The 16,677-nt window shown below is 41.5% G+C and overlaps 2 protein-coding genes across 4 annotated transcripts; one reads left to right on the forward strand and one right to left on the reverse strand.

Moving 5' to 3' along the window:
* Window positions 1–2,518: 2,518 nt before the first annotated feature.
* LOC108892440 (uncharacterized) lies at window positions 2,519–13,665 on the reverse strand. 3 transcript variants are annotated; one of them, XM_018689975.2, is made up of 18 exons: window positions 13,551–13,665; window positions 10,293–10,483; window positions 9,858–9,947; window positions 9,623–9,766; window positions 9,375–9,533; window positions 9,207–9,288; window positions 8,915–9,104; window positions 8,658–8,801; window positions 7,987–8,177; window positions 7,678–7,889; window positions 7,469–7,601; window positions 7,182–7,356; window positions 6,758–7,091; window positions 6,571–6,676; window positions 6,378–6,487; window positions 6,119–6,247; window positions 5,030–5,136; window positions 2,519–3,619 (listed from the first exon to the last, which is right to left on the reverse strand). In XM_018689975.2, exons 2-18 carry the CDS (start codon window positions 10,381–10,383, stop codon window positions 3,509–3,511), a joined length of 2,508 nt encoding a protein of 835 aa, XP_018545491.1. In that variant the 5' UTR covers window positions 10,384–10,483; window positions 13,551–13,665; the 3' UTR covers window positions 2,519–3,508. The 3 variants fall into 3 exon arrangements, with proteins under 3 accessions (XP_018545491.1, XP_018545492.1, XP_018545495.1); XM_018689976.2 differs by lacking the exon at window positions 13,551–13,665 and adding an exon at window positions 10,790–10,904; XM_018689979.2 differs by having other exon boundaries at window positions 2,520–3,619; window positions 7,469–7,598.
* prph2lb (peripherin 2-like b) lies at window positions 11,619–14,987 on the forward strand. The gene is made up of 4 exons (XM_018689990.2): window positions 11,619–12,277; window positions 12,592–13,386; window positions 13,520–13,766; window positions 14,449–14,987. The coding sequence occupies exons 2-4, from the start codon at window positions 12,806–12,808 to the stop codon at window positions 14,731–14,733; spliced, it is 1,113 nt and encodes a 370-aa protein (XP_018545506.1). The 5' UTR covers window positions 11,619–12,277; window positions 12,592–12,805; the 3' UTR covers window positions 14,734–14,987.
* The last annotated feature ends 1,690 nt before the right edge of the window (window positions 14,988–16,677 follow it).

Genomic DNA, 16,677 nt, shown 5'->3' on the forward strand with positions numbered 1-16,677 from the left:
AGCTGGATCCACTGAAGCGTGATACAGGTAAATAGAAAACTTTACTAGTGAATTGTTTGTAGTTCAGTGTCATTCATCTCCAGATATAATCTGGCCAACAGCCCCTGATATGGAATTTTGTGTTGATCTGGATTTCTTCAATTCAACAGTTCCCCAGTGTTTTTTGTGTTGCTCATCATCTAAGACGTTTATTCTATTTGTGACCAAAGACTGTACTGATGCAGTGCTGGCCATGTTAATCTGTTTGTGTCTGTCGCCTTACAAGAACAATATCAGCATGTCTGTTTTTAGGAATTTATTCTGTCCAGGGAAAACCTCATACATCTAAGATGTCCACCTTTAGGAAACTAGGACAAACAGACTTACTAGCATCTTGCCCACAATGCATTTTAGAGCATATTTTAGTCTTTAGGGGCAAGTTTCCAATGTTTCCCAGGTTTCCAATATTTTTTTGCATCTACCTTGTTCATGAACGACTCGAATGATACATCATGTATAATAATTATCATGATAAGTATTATTGTTATTAGCTGCTTCTGTGTTAAACATTCTTTTATTATTATTATTATTATTTGTGTTACCATTTCTGAAAATATTGTAATCATTTGGTTACATAGAGATTGTGTACTGATTACAAGCATTAACTTATGTAGGGGGAGTAGAGAAGTAAGACAGTAGGCAGTTTTCTTTGTTGTGAGATGAGTAATTGAGTAATATGGTCAAATAATTTAGTGTAGCTTAAGTAATTCAGTTAAGTAATGTAAGCAAGTTAATAATAATAATAACTACTTTGATTTATATAGCACCTTTCAAGAAACCCAAGGACACTTAAGAAACCCCAATCACACTACGTCACTATCCCATTTGTGTAAGCAACATTTGCTTTTTAGTCTTCACTTTGGGTGTTGAACTTCAAAACAACACCTGGTAAGATTCAAAGTTCTGACCTCTGGACTACAGGGAAGACATCCATTAACCTGAGCTAATCCTTTTTAATGTTTTCTTCTAGATTTTGAGTGTTTACGTTCAGTGTTGACTTGAAATTTACTGCTCCTATTAAGATTCAGACCTCAGACCTCCAGACTACAAGGCAGACATCCATTAGCCTGAGCCATTTAGTTTGATGCTTGTTAACATTTTCTTTTAGCCTTTGAGTGCTTTGTGCTTGAATTTGGACTTCAACACAGACATGGTTAAGAGTAGAACCTGCAACCTTCACAGTACCAAGCAGATGTTTTTTACCCTAAGCTAACCAGTCTGATAATTGTTAATTTTTTTCTCTAGTCTTTGAGTGTTTTTCAAATTATATTGCACCTGGTAAGATTCAACCTTGCAACCTTTGCATTACCAAGCAGACATCTTTCAGCCTAAGCTATCCAGTCTGACACTTTTTTTTTCTTTTAGCCTTTGAGTGCTGTATTTGTTTTGGACTTCAAACGTAATTGTGTTTTGACCTTCAGGGCCACCATACAGATACTTTACTTAAAAAACAGTAAGGCCTTATGGTAGGCAAGATACTGTAGAACACTGATACTTCAGAAATGTTCATTCAGTGGGTTCAGAGGAAGCATGCCCTTGTTCACACACACACACACACATTTTGAACACCCATAAGGCAGCACACTCACAAATTAGAGTAATGGTTTGTTTATACATGGTGACAGTCCTTAAGGAAGGGCAGGTAGCTGTCACAGCCATCTGACATGCTTCACTGAGCCCATCTGGTGAGCTGGCCAAGGTGTCTCTCCTCTCCCTCAGCCCACCCAGTCTCTGTGCTGCTCACAGTGCCCTCCAGTGGGCAAGGGCACCTGCTACCACCACCAACTTACTACTAATGGTCTTAAGCCCATCTTGTTTCAAATCTGAAGTCTAGTCATTGCCTTGATGTACAACCTACAGAAACAGGCTGGTGCAGAATGTAGGGATAGAGAGATGCTCTGTTCATCTCAGAAAAATCCATTACAGAATGCAAAACCCTTCATTTTGAATACATAAAGTAGGTAAGTGAACAGCTTCTTTAAAAGGCTCACTCTGAGTCATTTCAGAAGATATTAATAACCCTGCTGTTTCCTGGGACATATCCCTGCAACATAAAGACAAGTATTTATATGAATGCATTCCAGACATCATGCGGCTATTTGTATCCATCATACAAACTGCAGTATTTTGCATCCTCTCCCTGGCATATGATTTATGTGTCATTTTGCTGCATCGCAGCACTCTGATTTCCATGATGTTATCAGCTCTCAGATTAGCTTGAGTTATTGTGTTTGTGTGAGTGTGTGTGTGGTCTTTGCCTGAAAGTTGATTTCATTCCAACGCTCAGAGCTGCTTTGCTTTTTAGCATCATTAGGTATTGTTACTTATGTTTCATGCTCCTTGGCAGATCTTTACTCTTGGGTGTATGATAAATTTCCCAGATTACTATTTCATATAATAAATCACTTTGCTGGAATAATGTACTGGTTGTGAAACAGCATTTTCTCCTTTTTCTAATATGAAACCCAAAGCACAAAACAGCAAAAAGTCTAAAAAATGGCTTAACCTGATACATCATCTGGTATCAGAGGTGCTGCCAGACCTGCAAGGTCACTAACAACTCCATAAGGCACTTGCCTTTACACAAACAGGAGATTACACGCACATCCACACACAGCAAGAACTCCAAACTCCACTGTTAAATAATACAGCATGTGTGGGCTCGTGAACTGGCCACCCAGGGGAGACCCAGAGCAGAAGTGTGTCAAGCTGAAATATGTGTTAAGTTATTCACCCCCCAGAACCACAGAGGGAGGGAGGGGAAGGAGGGAGGAGGATGCTAACCCAAATGCAGTCCCTGAGCTCTGAGCAAATATGGGGAGTGATGGGCGGCAGAAAGCACTGGGAGGTCATCTAATTTTCATGAGATGCAATGGCAGCAAAGCAAACATCCTTCTTTCAAGAGCAGGAAACCAGTGAAGAATCTAAAGTGCAGAATCATTTTCAAGGACAACATCCACTGCATTTTAAATGTTGGGAATTTATGCTTCAAGAAGACCAACATGCATTCTTGTTGCACTGACCAAAATCCCATAATGTAACTGCAGAATTATCATTTTTTTTTTTTTTTTTTTTAATTATTTTTACTGGTATTTCAATTAACAAAAATATTCAATAATTTAGATTTCATCAATAATTCCTGAGAGTGTTCTGACACGTGGTGTTACAGTGGACGAAAAAGGGTGTGGCAGGACAATATCACTGGGCGCTGTCAGAACAATCTGACCAGGTGATTGATAAGGAAGGAGAGATGGACCACATCAAGGTGAAAAGTCTTTGTGGTGATTTAGTTAATTTTGCTTTGCTGAGTTCATGTTGGGATACAATATTGTTTTAGGTCTATTATCAAATCTAGACTCAGAATCAAAAAAATATTCAGGATGTTAAAAGACGTGACATTTCTGGTACAAAATATATATTTCTCATTCAGTTCAGCTCTCCATGTGCTGTCCTTTGTGTAATAGACATATTACGCTCTCTTCACTCGTTTTCCTTTCCTTGATCGTGTTCTCCCACTTCTCATGGCACCTTGCGAAGCCTTCCCCAAACTACTCCAACCTGCAGGCTCCTCTTTGTCTGCCTGTGACACGAAACAACAGCAAAAACAGACACAATTACAGCCTCATATCCTGGGCAGTGATGTGGAGGGCCTGATGAAATATCCTGTACCCATTAATCTTTCCCCAGGGGGTGCAGGAGACTGGGAGCAGTGGGCCAACCACTGATTAAATGCTCCTAATAGAGGCCATTCATCTCCCCTTGAATCTTGAACGTTTCAACTCTCTCTGTGCAAATATTGGTATTTTCATAAAGACACCAAAGTCGATAATAATTCATTTCATGATATCTTTTTAAGCGGGCATGATCTCTTAGTGAGCTGCCGCGAGTTGATCGATGACTTTGTTTTCACCACAATGTGAATATCTCATCTATAACTATGCCACAATAATCATCATAAACAGTCATGCATGAGGTCATTTGGGACAAGATCAAAATTTATAGTTTGCACTAATAACTATGTTTAATATCCTGATTTTATTACCGCTCTGGAACTAAATAGATGATAGTTTGATCTGCCATGAAGGGTTTGTCTTAAACTCATTTTCACACATTACTCATTAATATCTCTCTATCTGCTAATTAAGCAAATCCTACGCAGTATCATTTCTGGCTTGGATGAACAATTAGATAATACTAACAGTCTTTCTTACAAAACAACTCCCTGGAAACACACACACATTCACACTGAGTCTGCAAGGTAATGAATGTAATGCCATCACTAAAAACATTGGCCGTGATAGGCGCACACTGTTTGTACAGTATAGGTTACTCAGGCCCAAGGTATAATCATCATAAATTAACATGGCCTAATTATGTTTCACCTGCCAAGCTCCATATGGTCTCCAATTCTGAACAAAATAATTAGGTGACTGCATCCCAATTAAACAATTATCCAATGAAAGCTCAGTAAAACAATTACCTGGGCATATCCTGGCAATGACTACAATGCTTAGCAGTGTAAGGTTCAGGTCAATAAACATGAAAGCAGTAAAATTATGCAGTATGAAAAGATAACTACATCAGTGTCAGACGTTGTATTTTTGACTAATAAATAACTGTTACATTCTGTGGTGTTTCACACAGATTTGATGCTGCATTTCAAGAATACAATACAATCAATTCGTATCCCCTGAAATGCTGCTTTCATGTTTGGAAAATGACATCATTGTAGGCGGAGATCTTAAAAGCAGTGATGTTGATGCTGGAGGACAGGAGAGAGGGGGATGAAGGGTAGTAAAGAGGGCACCTGCTGGGTTGTGATGAAGCTAAATCCTCTGGGACCAGAAATGAGATCATCCGAATCAGAGATGCTGTCAGGTGTCTAAACTGGAACAATAGTGACCCCTATTGACCAATCGGGCTGTTATCTTACCTCCTGATGAATACGCCACAGCTTCAATGTACAGTATGTATCATAAGAGGAAAGTACCTGTTTGCCATCTCTGTTGTTTCCTTTTTGTTTTGCAGTGAAATCCATATAGTTGAGCAGACTGTAGGAATACGGCTGACTTATTGCAAGAGAAGGTCTTTTTTCATCTGTGAATAAACAGAAAGAAAACCAAAAGTGTTAACATTGTCAGTATTGTCTTATTGTAATGATCCATAACTAGAAACAAAATGGATGTCTGACACTATTCTTTCAATTTTATGCAACATTGCCCCACTGGTATATGGTCTTTAACCCTTGTCCCAGTGACAAGGTTGGGGCATCAGTGTGGGGCAATAGGCCGTAGATCCCAAAGGCCCAGCGGTGATCAGCACAGCCTGGCAGATGGAGGGAGGTCTGCTTTGTAGTGTTAGAGAGTGCACCTCCCACAGAAAGTGTGGGGGAGGGAGGGGGGTTGTTTAATGGATGAGTGACTGCTGCAGCAAGGTTAAGGGAACTAATCTCTGACACTTCACTTCCTCACAAGTCTCCCTCTCCTAGCAGCCAAGACCCCCCGCCTATGGTACAAGTACATGCATCCTGCACCCTGCAGTGGACAGCAGCACCTCTGACATACAATTATGTTTGTCCAAAACACACACACACACACAGATTACTCATGCTTAAACTATTGCTGGTAATGACATAAATGGGTTTTCCAATTACCATATTGCTAATGAGTATTTGCAATGTTTTGGTGCTGTAAAGATGAAAAAAGAAACTAGCAGCATGTTTCACCATCTCTGCTGCTCACTGTACACCATGCGGTTGCATATGCTTGTATAAGGTTTTATAAGTATACTATTGTTTAGTTGCACATAAAAAAGACATTTAAAAATTTTAAAGATGAGAGGTCACTGGAAGCTCTACAAGTCTCAATGTCCTGTTTCCACCAGCTGCCCACTTTGCAATGATCAGGCCAGGCTGAGGTGTTCTTGACACAGGCTTCATCTGTCTTTAATTGGGCTTTGGGATGGCTCTCATCAGTGGTGCAAGTTGGGCTGGGGGTCAGAGAGCTACTAGGGATCTGAAGCTGTGTGGGGCAAATCAAGCTGCTACACACAGGGGTGAGAAGGGAGCCGTCCCACTCACCCATCCTCGCTAGGGCCCCTGAGCCACTGGCTATAGGCTCCTCTAACAGAAGGCTGTGGTGGAGGTCAGTCAGCGGGGATTCTGATCGGTCCTTTTGTGACAACACTGTGTTCCACAGGTCAGTGATACCTGAGAAACCATGAAAAAGTTCATCAGACACCTCTTTACAGCAAGCCCTTTTTTCTGCAGATTATAGCTAATTCAGAGACATTACAGTATGTGAAACCATTCAGTAGTCTATCTGAATGTAGCCACATACCAAAGTCAGGTGAGAGGAAACTGTGACTCTCCACCTGGGAGACACAGAGAGAAGGCACAGATTGGCTGACCTCATTACTGCACAGCTGAGGGGTTTGATTCACCCTGAAACTGGAAGCAATAAATATCACTCAGTTTTAATTTACATGCCAGTGTTAAGTGCATAAGTACTGTGAGGTGAGGTGACCTCTGACCTCTTATTTAGAGGAAGAGTTTCATCCATGGAAGGTCCTGAAACTGCATCAACACTGAGAAAGTCTTCGTTTGAGAAAACACCTGTCTTAACATCTTCTTCTCTCTCTAGAAAAGAGTTTAAGTTTGTCATTATCTTTCAACTCTTATTGTGAATGGCATGCAAATAAAATCCAGCACCACCCTTACCCTCTGCAGAAAGCAACAGCTCCACCAAAACCACTTTGTCCAAGTTGCTGAGGGAAATGGGGTCTGTTGCGCCATCTGGTGTCAGCACCAGCTCAGGGCAATGTGGCAACATACCAGTCGATGAGGGGGGCCTGCTCTCTTCTTCTTCATCTTCATTGCTTTGTGTCTCACCATCAGTGAGGAGAGAAGAGATCCTCTGCAGAGTCAAGGTGCTTTCAAACACGTGAGGTCGACCCCGTCTCAACAGAGGCAAGGAGGAGGCTGAGGTGAAGGAGGAGGTGGCCTCAGAGCTCAGATCCGCAGAGGAGGAAACATGCTCATGTGTCTCTCTTTGCTGTGGGGACACACATAAAGGGCATTATTTCAAAATCAGATGTTATAAGAGTCTTTTAACTCTTTTAGCAGGAACAGTGACAATGTATACATTATGGATAGGATGTTCCTCTTCTGGTTCATCTGTATGTGCTGTGTGCTCTGTTTCTTCCTCCACCATGCCCATTGGGGAGGGGCTGGGCGTGAGATGACGCAGAGCCTGAGTTGACAGAAACATCTCTCTGCTGTTTGATTTTCTCTTCGTGTGCTCTGGCCACACCACCTCACTGGAATAAGGAACATAAATAAATTAGCTGCCGAGTTCTCTGGGACACTGAACATATTTTAACATACGTAAATCAACCTCTTATAGCCACATGCAATCGACAACCTCAGTACCTCATCTTGGGATGGGGATTTCTGATTTCCATCACAGCCTCTCTGACAAGTCTGACAAGTTCCCCTGAAGACACAGACTTCACTCTCTGAGCCTGATACAGTTTGGCAGACAGCGGACAGGGTGGCCTTCCTGCTGAAACAAAAACCCACACTTAATAATGGATGTATTTTTATTCAGTCCTGATCCTATTTAATATTCCTTGTCTTACCTTTCTTCATCAGTGGCAACTGTGACCCTGTAGTCTCAATCCCAATTACACTGTCTCCTTCAAGAGGTTCCCCCACATTATATCCTGCAGGAATGTACTTTAAAGCCTCTGCACACAGGCCAAATCCATTACAAGCCTGCAAAAAGTACAGGACCATGTCGTCTCTCTCTGTGTGGCCTCTCTTCAGCAGAGCCCAGGCATCAGAGACACAGCTGGAGACCAGAGACAAAGTAAGCATCACGCATTACAATAATAAAGCAAATCAAAGATATGAGTACAAAGTAATAAGTATACCTACAGTAAATGTACCTGTTTTGAAGTAGCACGTCTGCACAGAGCTTGGCGTCTTCAGTGCTTTCTATTCCAGGTCTGATCCATTGGAGGTACCTCAACGCCAAGTGAGGCTGCTTCTTCATCAGGAGACAACGGATGATGCAACGGTGCTGCCAGGGGAGCCAGGGAACAGCAGCCCTGGGACTCAACAATAGCTCCATGGAGGCCTAGGTAGGGTGCAACATAACATGCAGTACTCCTGTAAGATTATTTGTTCCTTTAATTTAAAATGTCTTCTCTCATCATCCATGCGCATGAGAAGAAATGTTAATTTTGTGGGATGAAAAGAAACTCCTAAAAATCCTAGCTGCATTGATCATCAAAAAAAGATAAATGTTTTACTATCCATTAAAGCATTTCCTCTACTGACAGAAAGGTCTACTGTAGTTGAATAACTAATGAATGGAAGGTGCAGTGTTATTACATTAATCATACACACTACTCAAGTGGCCCATTAGTGTCACCTGCATTCCATTGTGGCCACTGAAACAAGAACACTAATGTGACCATCAGGATGGTTAACTAGCCCTTGAAGCTTAGCATCACAGTCGGCTTGTACATGTTCATTATAATGACTGAATCTAAATCAGTCACTTGACTGATGAATAAAATCAGTGCTGCTTCTTTTGTGTCTTGTGGTTACATACCTTGATGTGTCCATGATCAAGCATCCAGAACGCCCTGATTTGCTGGGAAAAGCTGGAGGGAATTGTGAAAGCATGGCAGAAAGACTGGAGGAGGTCGTCTTTGCACTGCAGGAAATTAGCCATGTCCAGGATAAAATACATGAGCTGTGACATATGGGTTAAGGACTGTAACCTGAATTTAATTGCAGAATACAAGACAAAAGGATATACAGGATGCTCTACAGAAAGTTTTGTTGACACTGTATTTGGATGGATACAATTGCCTGGACTGACATGTTGTCAACACGAGGCACCAGCACGAGCTTCAGCAGGGCCTGCAGATTAGGTGGAGGGTAGCACTGGTCTGTGCAGTCCTCAGAGGTCCAAATGTATCCATGCTGCTTGTCCAGATGAGTCACCATACCCTGTATGAAAGAGCTCCATCTTTCCACCCCTCCCTCATCCCATCTAGTCAAATGTTAAGACACAGAAAAGCAGGAAGGAGATAAAGAGAGAAACTAGAAAATTTGTATGGCAGAAGGCAGCAGAAAGTCAAATCATCTAAATTACCCAAGTGCCTCAAGATAAGCTCTCTGATGCCTGTGATCCATTCCCCTCCACATCTGAGAGATACGCTTCACCTCCTGGGCCTCTGACAGCAACAAGAGAACAGAAGAACATGTAAATTGTGATCACATTTCATCTTTCATATCAGACGGCGTATGATTACATCCGTACCAGGATACTTGGGCAGGAGCCCCATGATGCCCCACCACTGAACCAGCCGTCCCAGCCAGATGTGCTGCTTCAGAGCCCTGTGCTCCCGATTCCAGCAGCCACGTCTAATGTCTGGGGAGCCGAATGTGTCCCTGCAGACCACACATGGGACCCCCACACCTGCACGAAAGTTCCAGTAAATATTAAGGTTAGAAATACAATTCCAAAACGTCATGCTGCTGTGGTTGTATGAGTTCTGAAGTAGATACCATGCCATAGGTGGGCTGAAGTGAGCTCCCGCCTTGCCCACTGAGCCAGGGTGAGCAGGTTCCTCAGTCTTTGGAGCAGCATGTGCACCCGGGTGAAAGAGCTCCGGTCCAGAAACATCCATAAACCTTGGCAACGACTGAAGCCTGCAGTCATTTATGAAACAGAGGAGATGCAAAGACCCCACTTACGAACTCAAAACTAATTTATATAATTAATAAGGACACATGTACTTACATAAGGTTAATAATTCCTTTTTAGCAAATTCTGACGTCCTCTGTAGCCAGCAGCTAAAGGTCAGCAGGATTTCCTCCACATCAACATCACCTTATAGGAGATAAAATGTTGAATCAAGCAACAAGTACTCTATAGACCATTTGCAAATGGTGGACAACCATAACTTCATGGAGTACAAATGTTCTTCTCAAGGAAATTTCAATTGAACGCAACTGGACTTAGTTATTGTCTAGGAAGACGTTTAACCTCTCATCCAAGAGGCTTCATGCTCGCATCTGACCAGGCTGGGACTGGTCAGATGTGACTTTTGGATGAGAGGTGAAACATCTTCCTAGACAATAACTAAGTCCAGTTGCGTTCAATTGAAATTTCCTTGAGATAACTATGACCTGGATGAATGAGAATATTCACAGGCCTACAAATGTTTTTATTTACCTTCAGCTGTAAGCCTCCGTAGCCAGCCAATGATGGCTCTGATGTTGTTGCTGGCCAAAGCCTCAGACCACTGACCCTCTGTCTCCAACATGATCCCTGACCCTCTGACCTCAGACCACAGGGTCAACACCAGGATGAGACAGTTCACGTGGTGGGATCATGGTATCTTTACTGAAACATATTGCCGACACCTATAGTTCATCAGAGCAAAAAGAAATAGTGATTATTTATAAAAACATCTATGATTTACTTAATGTACTGTAAACTAGAGGTGACTCAACCATAGCTCATGTATGTAATGTACTCAGGGTATCTTAATGAGTGGTTAAATAACTTGTGACCTTAAGCCTGGAAAACCTCTCTTCGACATGTTTCCATAATTAGATAAATAGATTGTGTCAGAACAGATAAAAGTGTGAATATGGTAGTCATTATTCTGAAGAGTCTCCATAGGGAAAATTGTAGATTAGATTAGTAGTTGAATTGTCAGTACTTACTTGTATGAGTAGTGACGAGTAGTTGTCCATAGCAGCTCATTTAAACTTCACTTTCAGTCTGCACAGTGGTGTGTGTGTGTGTGTGTGTGTGTGTGTGCACTGTCTGCCTTGTGGATTTGCTGGCTGGTTCGGTGGCTACGGTAACGTTCTCTTCTTACACAAGCTACTTTGGTACATGTTAATCCACTAATCTCACTCTCAGTTAACATTTCATTGGCTGATTTGCAGCGTGGCTGTGAGCGTATGTTTATGCATGTGCACATGTGCGTGTTGAAATTAATGCTGGAAACAGAATGGGTAAGAGTCAGCAGGAGTGACATGATAGCTGGAGGTGAATGTTGACTTCTTAGGTGACAGAAGGAAGAAAACTACCCCGCTGCTTTCTACTGCTTGAATCTTTCAAGCTTTTGACTCTCTTGGCCACACCCCGGTCAGTGATGTCACAACAAGTTTGTTCACATTTTTGGCAAAGGCAAAATACCTGCTGTGACATCACTTATTGGGGTGTGGCCAAAAGCACCACATGCCTAGAAGGTAGAGCTGCAACGATTGGTCGATTAATCAAATTAATTGGCAACTATTTCAGTGTTCCAATGATCTCTTTAGTAATTTTCTGAGCATAAATGCCAAACATTTGCTGGTTGTAGTTTTATCAGATGAGGTGAGGATTTGAGACTTTTCTTTGTCGTACATAATAGTCAGTCAGACAGAACAAGACATTTGAAGATGTCACTGGGAAATCATAGCAGCCAGTTTTCACACATTTTATATGCAAAACAATTTACCATTTAACCAATCTCATTAACTGCAGATTTATGGATGATGAAAATAATTGCAACTATACTGGAGTTTCCACCAGCAGAAAGGAGTGCAGCAACAGTTTTTGTCTTATAAAATTGTGCCAGCATGCACTTACCCTTAACTTAACCTTAAAGACCTGTTTACTTCTCTAGATCTTGTCTGCATGGTCCTCACTAAAAGCAGCAGAGGGCAGCACATCTTAGCACAAGTATTACTACTTCAAAAAATTGTACATTTAAGTTTTTTTTTTAATGTCATTACAAGCTGGTTTAATCAAAATGTGCCATGCCATAGATACTAATATCACTTTATAAGATTGTCCAGTTGGGTGTGGTGTTTTTTTTTATACTTTCAACTCAAATGAACACACAGGCACACATACTCCTACTCAATGGCCATCAGCCATTGCTTTCCCAGTAACGGGTCAGTCAGATTTGCGTAGGTGGCAGAAGGTGGGTCCAAATCCCTCGTAGGGCCCAGGGCTGATTAATGATTAAAGGGGATTAGGAGGAGGGTCAGGACTTGGCTGCTAGTCTCACTCTGATGCTACTCTGGCTGCCTGTGCACTGTGTCACTACGATCACTCACTTTTTTCAGGGCTAAATTTGAGGATGTCAGCAAGAAAAGAAACTGAAAACGAGAGGAGAACGACATTGCATTTTCAAGGTGAATGCTGACCAGGCTAAAGTAGGAACAATGGATTTTTTGGATTGATATTTTCAATGTGTCAGCTAGTTCTTACATTTTATTATAGGGAACTTTTTCCAGACAGAAATGCATGGTTCACTGGGTTAAAAAGGAAGTTATTATCTTTTTTAAACCAAATTTAATGCTGATTATTTCATGTTGATGTTTGTCTCATATGTAGATTGTTTCCCGATTCCATATAGGTGATTATATATCATTGCGTTTTGTCTTAACAGTGTTTTGCATTTCAAGAACTTGTGCTGTTAATGTGAGAATATTATCTTATTTGTCATACTCCTGTCATGCACCTACAGTATAACCATAATGCAGCGTCCACACAATATCAGTCATGACTACCAGGCTAAGCTGCTTATGAGAGGACCTTCAGAGAACTGTTCAACCAATCCCCCTCCCACTGGTCCCCAACACCCCCTGGAGGATAACCTGTTCCTCTCCCCTCATCTACCTGTGTCCCACCCTTAATCCCCCCACCGGACTTAAAAGAAAAACTGAGAGGATAAATACACAATGGCGGTCTTGAGAGTAAAGTTCACTAAGACCAGGAGGGACAAATTGGCCCAGGTGCTATGGATCCTAAACTGGATCTCAGTGGCGACAGGGGCCATCCTGTTCAGCCTGGGGCTCTTTCTCAAGGTGGAGCTCAACAAGCGAGGGGAGCTGATGGCTGAGAAGGACATACAGTACGTCCCCAACATGCTTATAGCCGTGGGCCTCATCGCCTGTGCCATCAACTTCCTGGGTGGGAAGATCTGTTACGACTGCGTGGACACCACCAAGTTCTTGCGCTGGAAGCTGATCATGCTGCCCTACATCATATGCACTTTCTTCTTCACCTTCTGTGTGCTGGTGGGGGCTCTGATGTGTTACAGCATGCGTGGGGAGCTGGAAGAGTCTCTGAACCTGGGGCTGACAGAGGCCATGAGGTTCTATAAGGACACAGACACACCAGGGCGGTGTTTCCTGAAGCGCACCGTGGACATGCTGCAGATAGAGTTCCAGTGCTGTGGCAACAATGGCTATAAAGACTGGTTCCAGATCCAGTGGATCAGCAACCGTTACCTGGACATGTCTCAGAAAGAGGTTGTGGAGTAAGTACAAGTGATATAGTGACATAGTGACATAGTGACAGTGACATTGGTCTTATTAGGCCTGAAACAGTGACAGTGTTGAAAAATGCACATCCCTCTACCTTCTCTAACTGTCCCTTTCCCTGTTGTCTAGCCGACTACGGAGTAACGTGGAGGGGAAGTACCTGATAGATGGAGTCCCCTTCAGCTGCTGCAACATCAACTCTCCCCGGCCCTGCATCCAGCAGCAGATCACCAACAACTCTGCTCACTTCAACTACGAGCACCAGACGGAGGAGCTGAACCTTTGGATGAAAGGCTGTCGGCAGGCGCTGCTAGAGCACTACAACTACATCATACAGTCCATTGGCCTCGCAGTCCTCATCACCTGGCTGTTCGAGGTGAGAAAATACGAAGGAAAACCCCAGTAAAACTGCATTAGGACATGCAGAAGTGGAAAAGTTGTATTAAGCCATTTGTGAGAGAGAGCTGCACAAAGCCTGATAAACTGCCTCAAGTGAGTCATTTGAATCAGTGTAGAGTTAAATGTTACCAAACCTCTGAAACCTGCTCCTCCTCACGAGGCTACCAGGTCAAGATTACATTGGTTCTACTGGTATAACACACCTGCACCTTCAACCAAGCTGTCCAGTTGCATTGTGGGTAAGGCACCAGGTGTTAACAATTAAGGATGTGTGAAAAGAGCTGCATTTGTGTTGGTACAACCACTGCTGCAGTAGCCGTTTCTACTTTACAACTCTTATAAGGTCTTGTTAATCACTATGGACATGATCAGAGTTACCTGACCCCTCTGCATTAATACAGTTGTCGCTCATTCGCTTCACACACTTGCAGTAATAATCCTTGAGTATTATCTCTGGATCATCCATGCAGCACTTGAAGTGGACTCTCCCATTGTCCTCTACTCAGTATCTACCGCAGACCTGCAGATATAAATAATATGCAAAATTACAGCATAGAATTACAACAAAGAAAGTACTTATTTGACTTGTCATATAATGATTTTTGTTCATGCTTTTGTTTGATACTCTCAGTAACAAAGGTCTCTGTCTCTTGTTTCAGCTGTCAGTTTTGACGGGAGTCCGTTACCTCCAAACCTCACTGGAAAACGTGCTGAGGCAGGGAGATCCCAACTCTGAGTCCGATGGCTGGCTGCTGGAAAACAGCTTCATGGAAACAGCCCGCACCAACCTGCATATCATCAAGACCCTGGGCAAGAACAACCAGATAGACACATCTAACAACGGAGACCCCAACATTAACGTCCCCTCCACCTCCAAAGCACACTATGGGCCAGACAACATGCCACCGAAAAAGACATCTGAGGCCGAGTTGACCTTTCTCTGAACAAAAGACCACAGTGAATAGCATCACTGAAGGCCTAACTATCTAGACTACTTAAGGGGTTAGAGCCAAGAGTACCAACAAGGATATCTGGGTATACTGAAGATGAAATACAGTGTGGGAAATATCACTTAATATATGATGCATTTCCTTGAATTAAATCTTTTCTACAGCGCAGATAATGCCTTTTTGACATTAGTCAAAATCTTTCTATACTGTATGCTTTCTTGTTGATGCAAACACCATAACATAAATCAGTATAATGTACATTTCCAACATACATCTGTACATAGCTATACTGTAATCTGTTGTTTACAAACAATAACTTGTTGCCTGTGTGTTGTGGTTTTGCAACAGGTGTTGACAGTTTTGCCTGATATCACTGAACATGTCAGAACGTGCAGTGGAGTTTATAATTACCAGATTTGTAGCTTAGATGTTACATTTCACACATTAGGTTTGGCATTTTGTAGGACCTGGAAGAGCATGATGAACAATAATATAATTTTTTGGTCATTTCAATTCATTTTCATCAGGCAGATGTAATTCAGAAGCATTAGTAAACAAAGTTGCAGCAGGGGTAGAAAACAATGCAATAAATGTTCATGCTTTCACATTAGTTAAAAAAAAACACATAACCAGACAGAAATCCTTGAGTAACTGATTCCATAAACTTTCTAGAACGTTCAAGCTATCACTTAAAAAGAATGTCATGTGCCTCAGCAATGCCACCATGGTCAACCCCACTTTTCACTGGGATGAACAACCAAGAGACTGACAATAAACCTTTTGAGCTGGCTTTACCGATCATTGTCTTATGAGGATTCCAGACAAGTTCACTGTGCTACATTGTCTTTTTGTTTATTGGCCAGTGGCGGGGTCTTGTCACTTGAAGTAAGAACTTGGTGGCTGCTAAAGCGTTTAAGTTAATAAAGTTGCAGTTATGAGATGTTACTATGATGTGTATGTGTTAAAATGTACAACAGCAAAATTCTTCCTTTCTGCCTCATTTGGGGATCTTACATGATGGACAAAACAATATTAATAATGGAGAACAGCGCATTCATTTATTCTATATCTAAGCAAGACAAGAGGCAATTCAATTTCAAACATCCTGTGTTGGAGCTCCTCCTTTACATTGGTTTGTAGGATAGAAATCATGACGCTATTGCACTGATCGATTCAGGGCACAGGAACAGTCCATCTTTAGATAGGCGAGTGTCTTTATTTCCACAGCCTGGAAGTCTCATGTAGTACTGTCAAACAACACGTAATAAGTAATAAAAGGATATATTCTCACGCTTTTTTTCCTGAAATAAGATGGAAAAATAATGAATGGAATAACTGAAAAGACATTGTACTAGATTGTTCTCAATAAATTGTACATTTTTTTCTTCCTTAAATAGAATATTGCAATAGTTCTTTTACTTAAATTCATGGTGAAATGTGACTAAAAATGTGTCTGACGGTGGTCCCTTCAATACGTTTTAACCATTACAAACATAGAGTATATATCTGATAATCATAATTAGTTTGGCCTAATAAGACTTTTTGTAAAAGGGCATCTCACAATATCATATAGTATACTGGAAATATTTTCATATAATTCACTCCCTGATTGTTAAGGTTAGTGATAACTTTTAACCAGTTAATATTCTAATCAAAATATGGCTGAATAAGCTATTCAGAAAACTTTAATAGCTGCTTATCAATACATGTATCTATATCAGGAAATCATGTAAGCAGGTAACTGTATACTTCTTTGAGTACTGAATCTGTTTTAATACAACTTTGAAAATAATGTATATTCTATAAATGTTTTATCCACAATATATATGTGTCTATATATGAGTAAAAGTGATAGTAGTATGGCTACGTTATTTGGACCATCTATATAACTGATGGGCAAAAACCAAACTGTGTAGGATGTTTGAGCCTACACATTCC

This window comes from Lates calcarifer, linkage group LG19, assembly GCF_001640805.2.
Source record: "Lates calcarifer isolate ASB-BC8 linkage group LG19, TLL_Latcal_v3, whole genome shotgun sequence".
In the NCBI taxonomy this organism is placed as follows: Eukaryota; Metazoa; Chordata; class Actinopteri; family Centropomidae; genus Lates; species Lates calcarifer.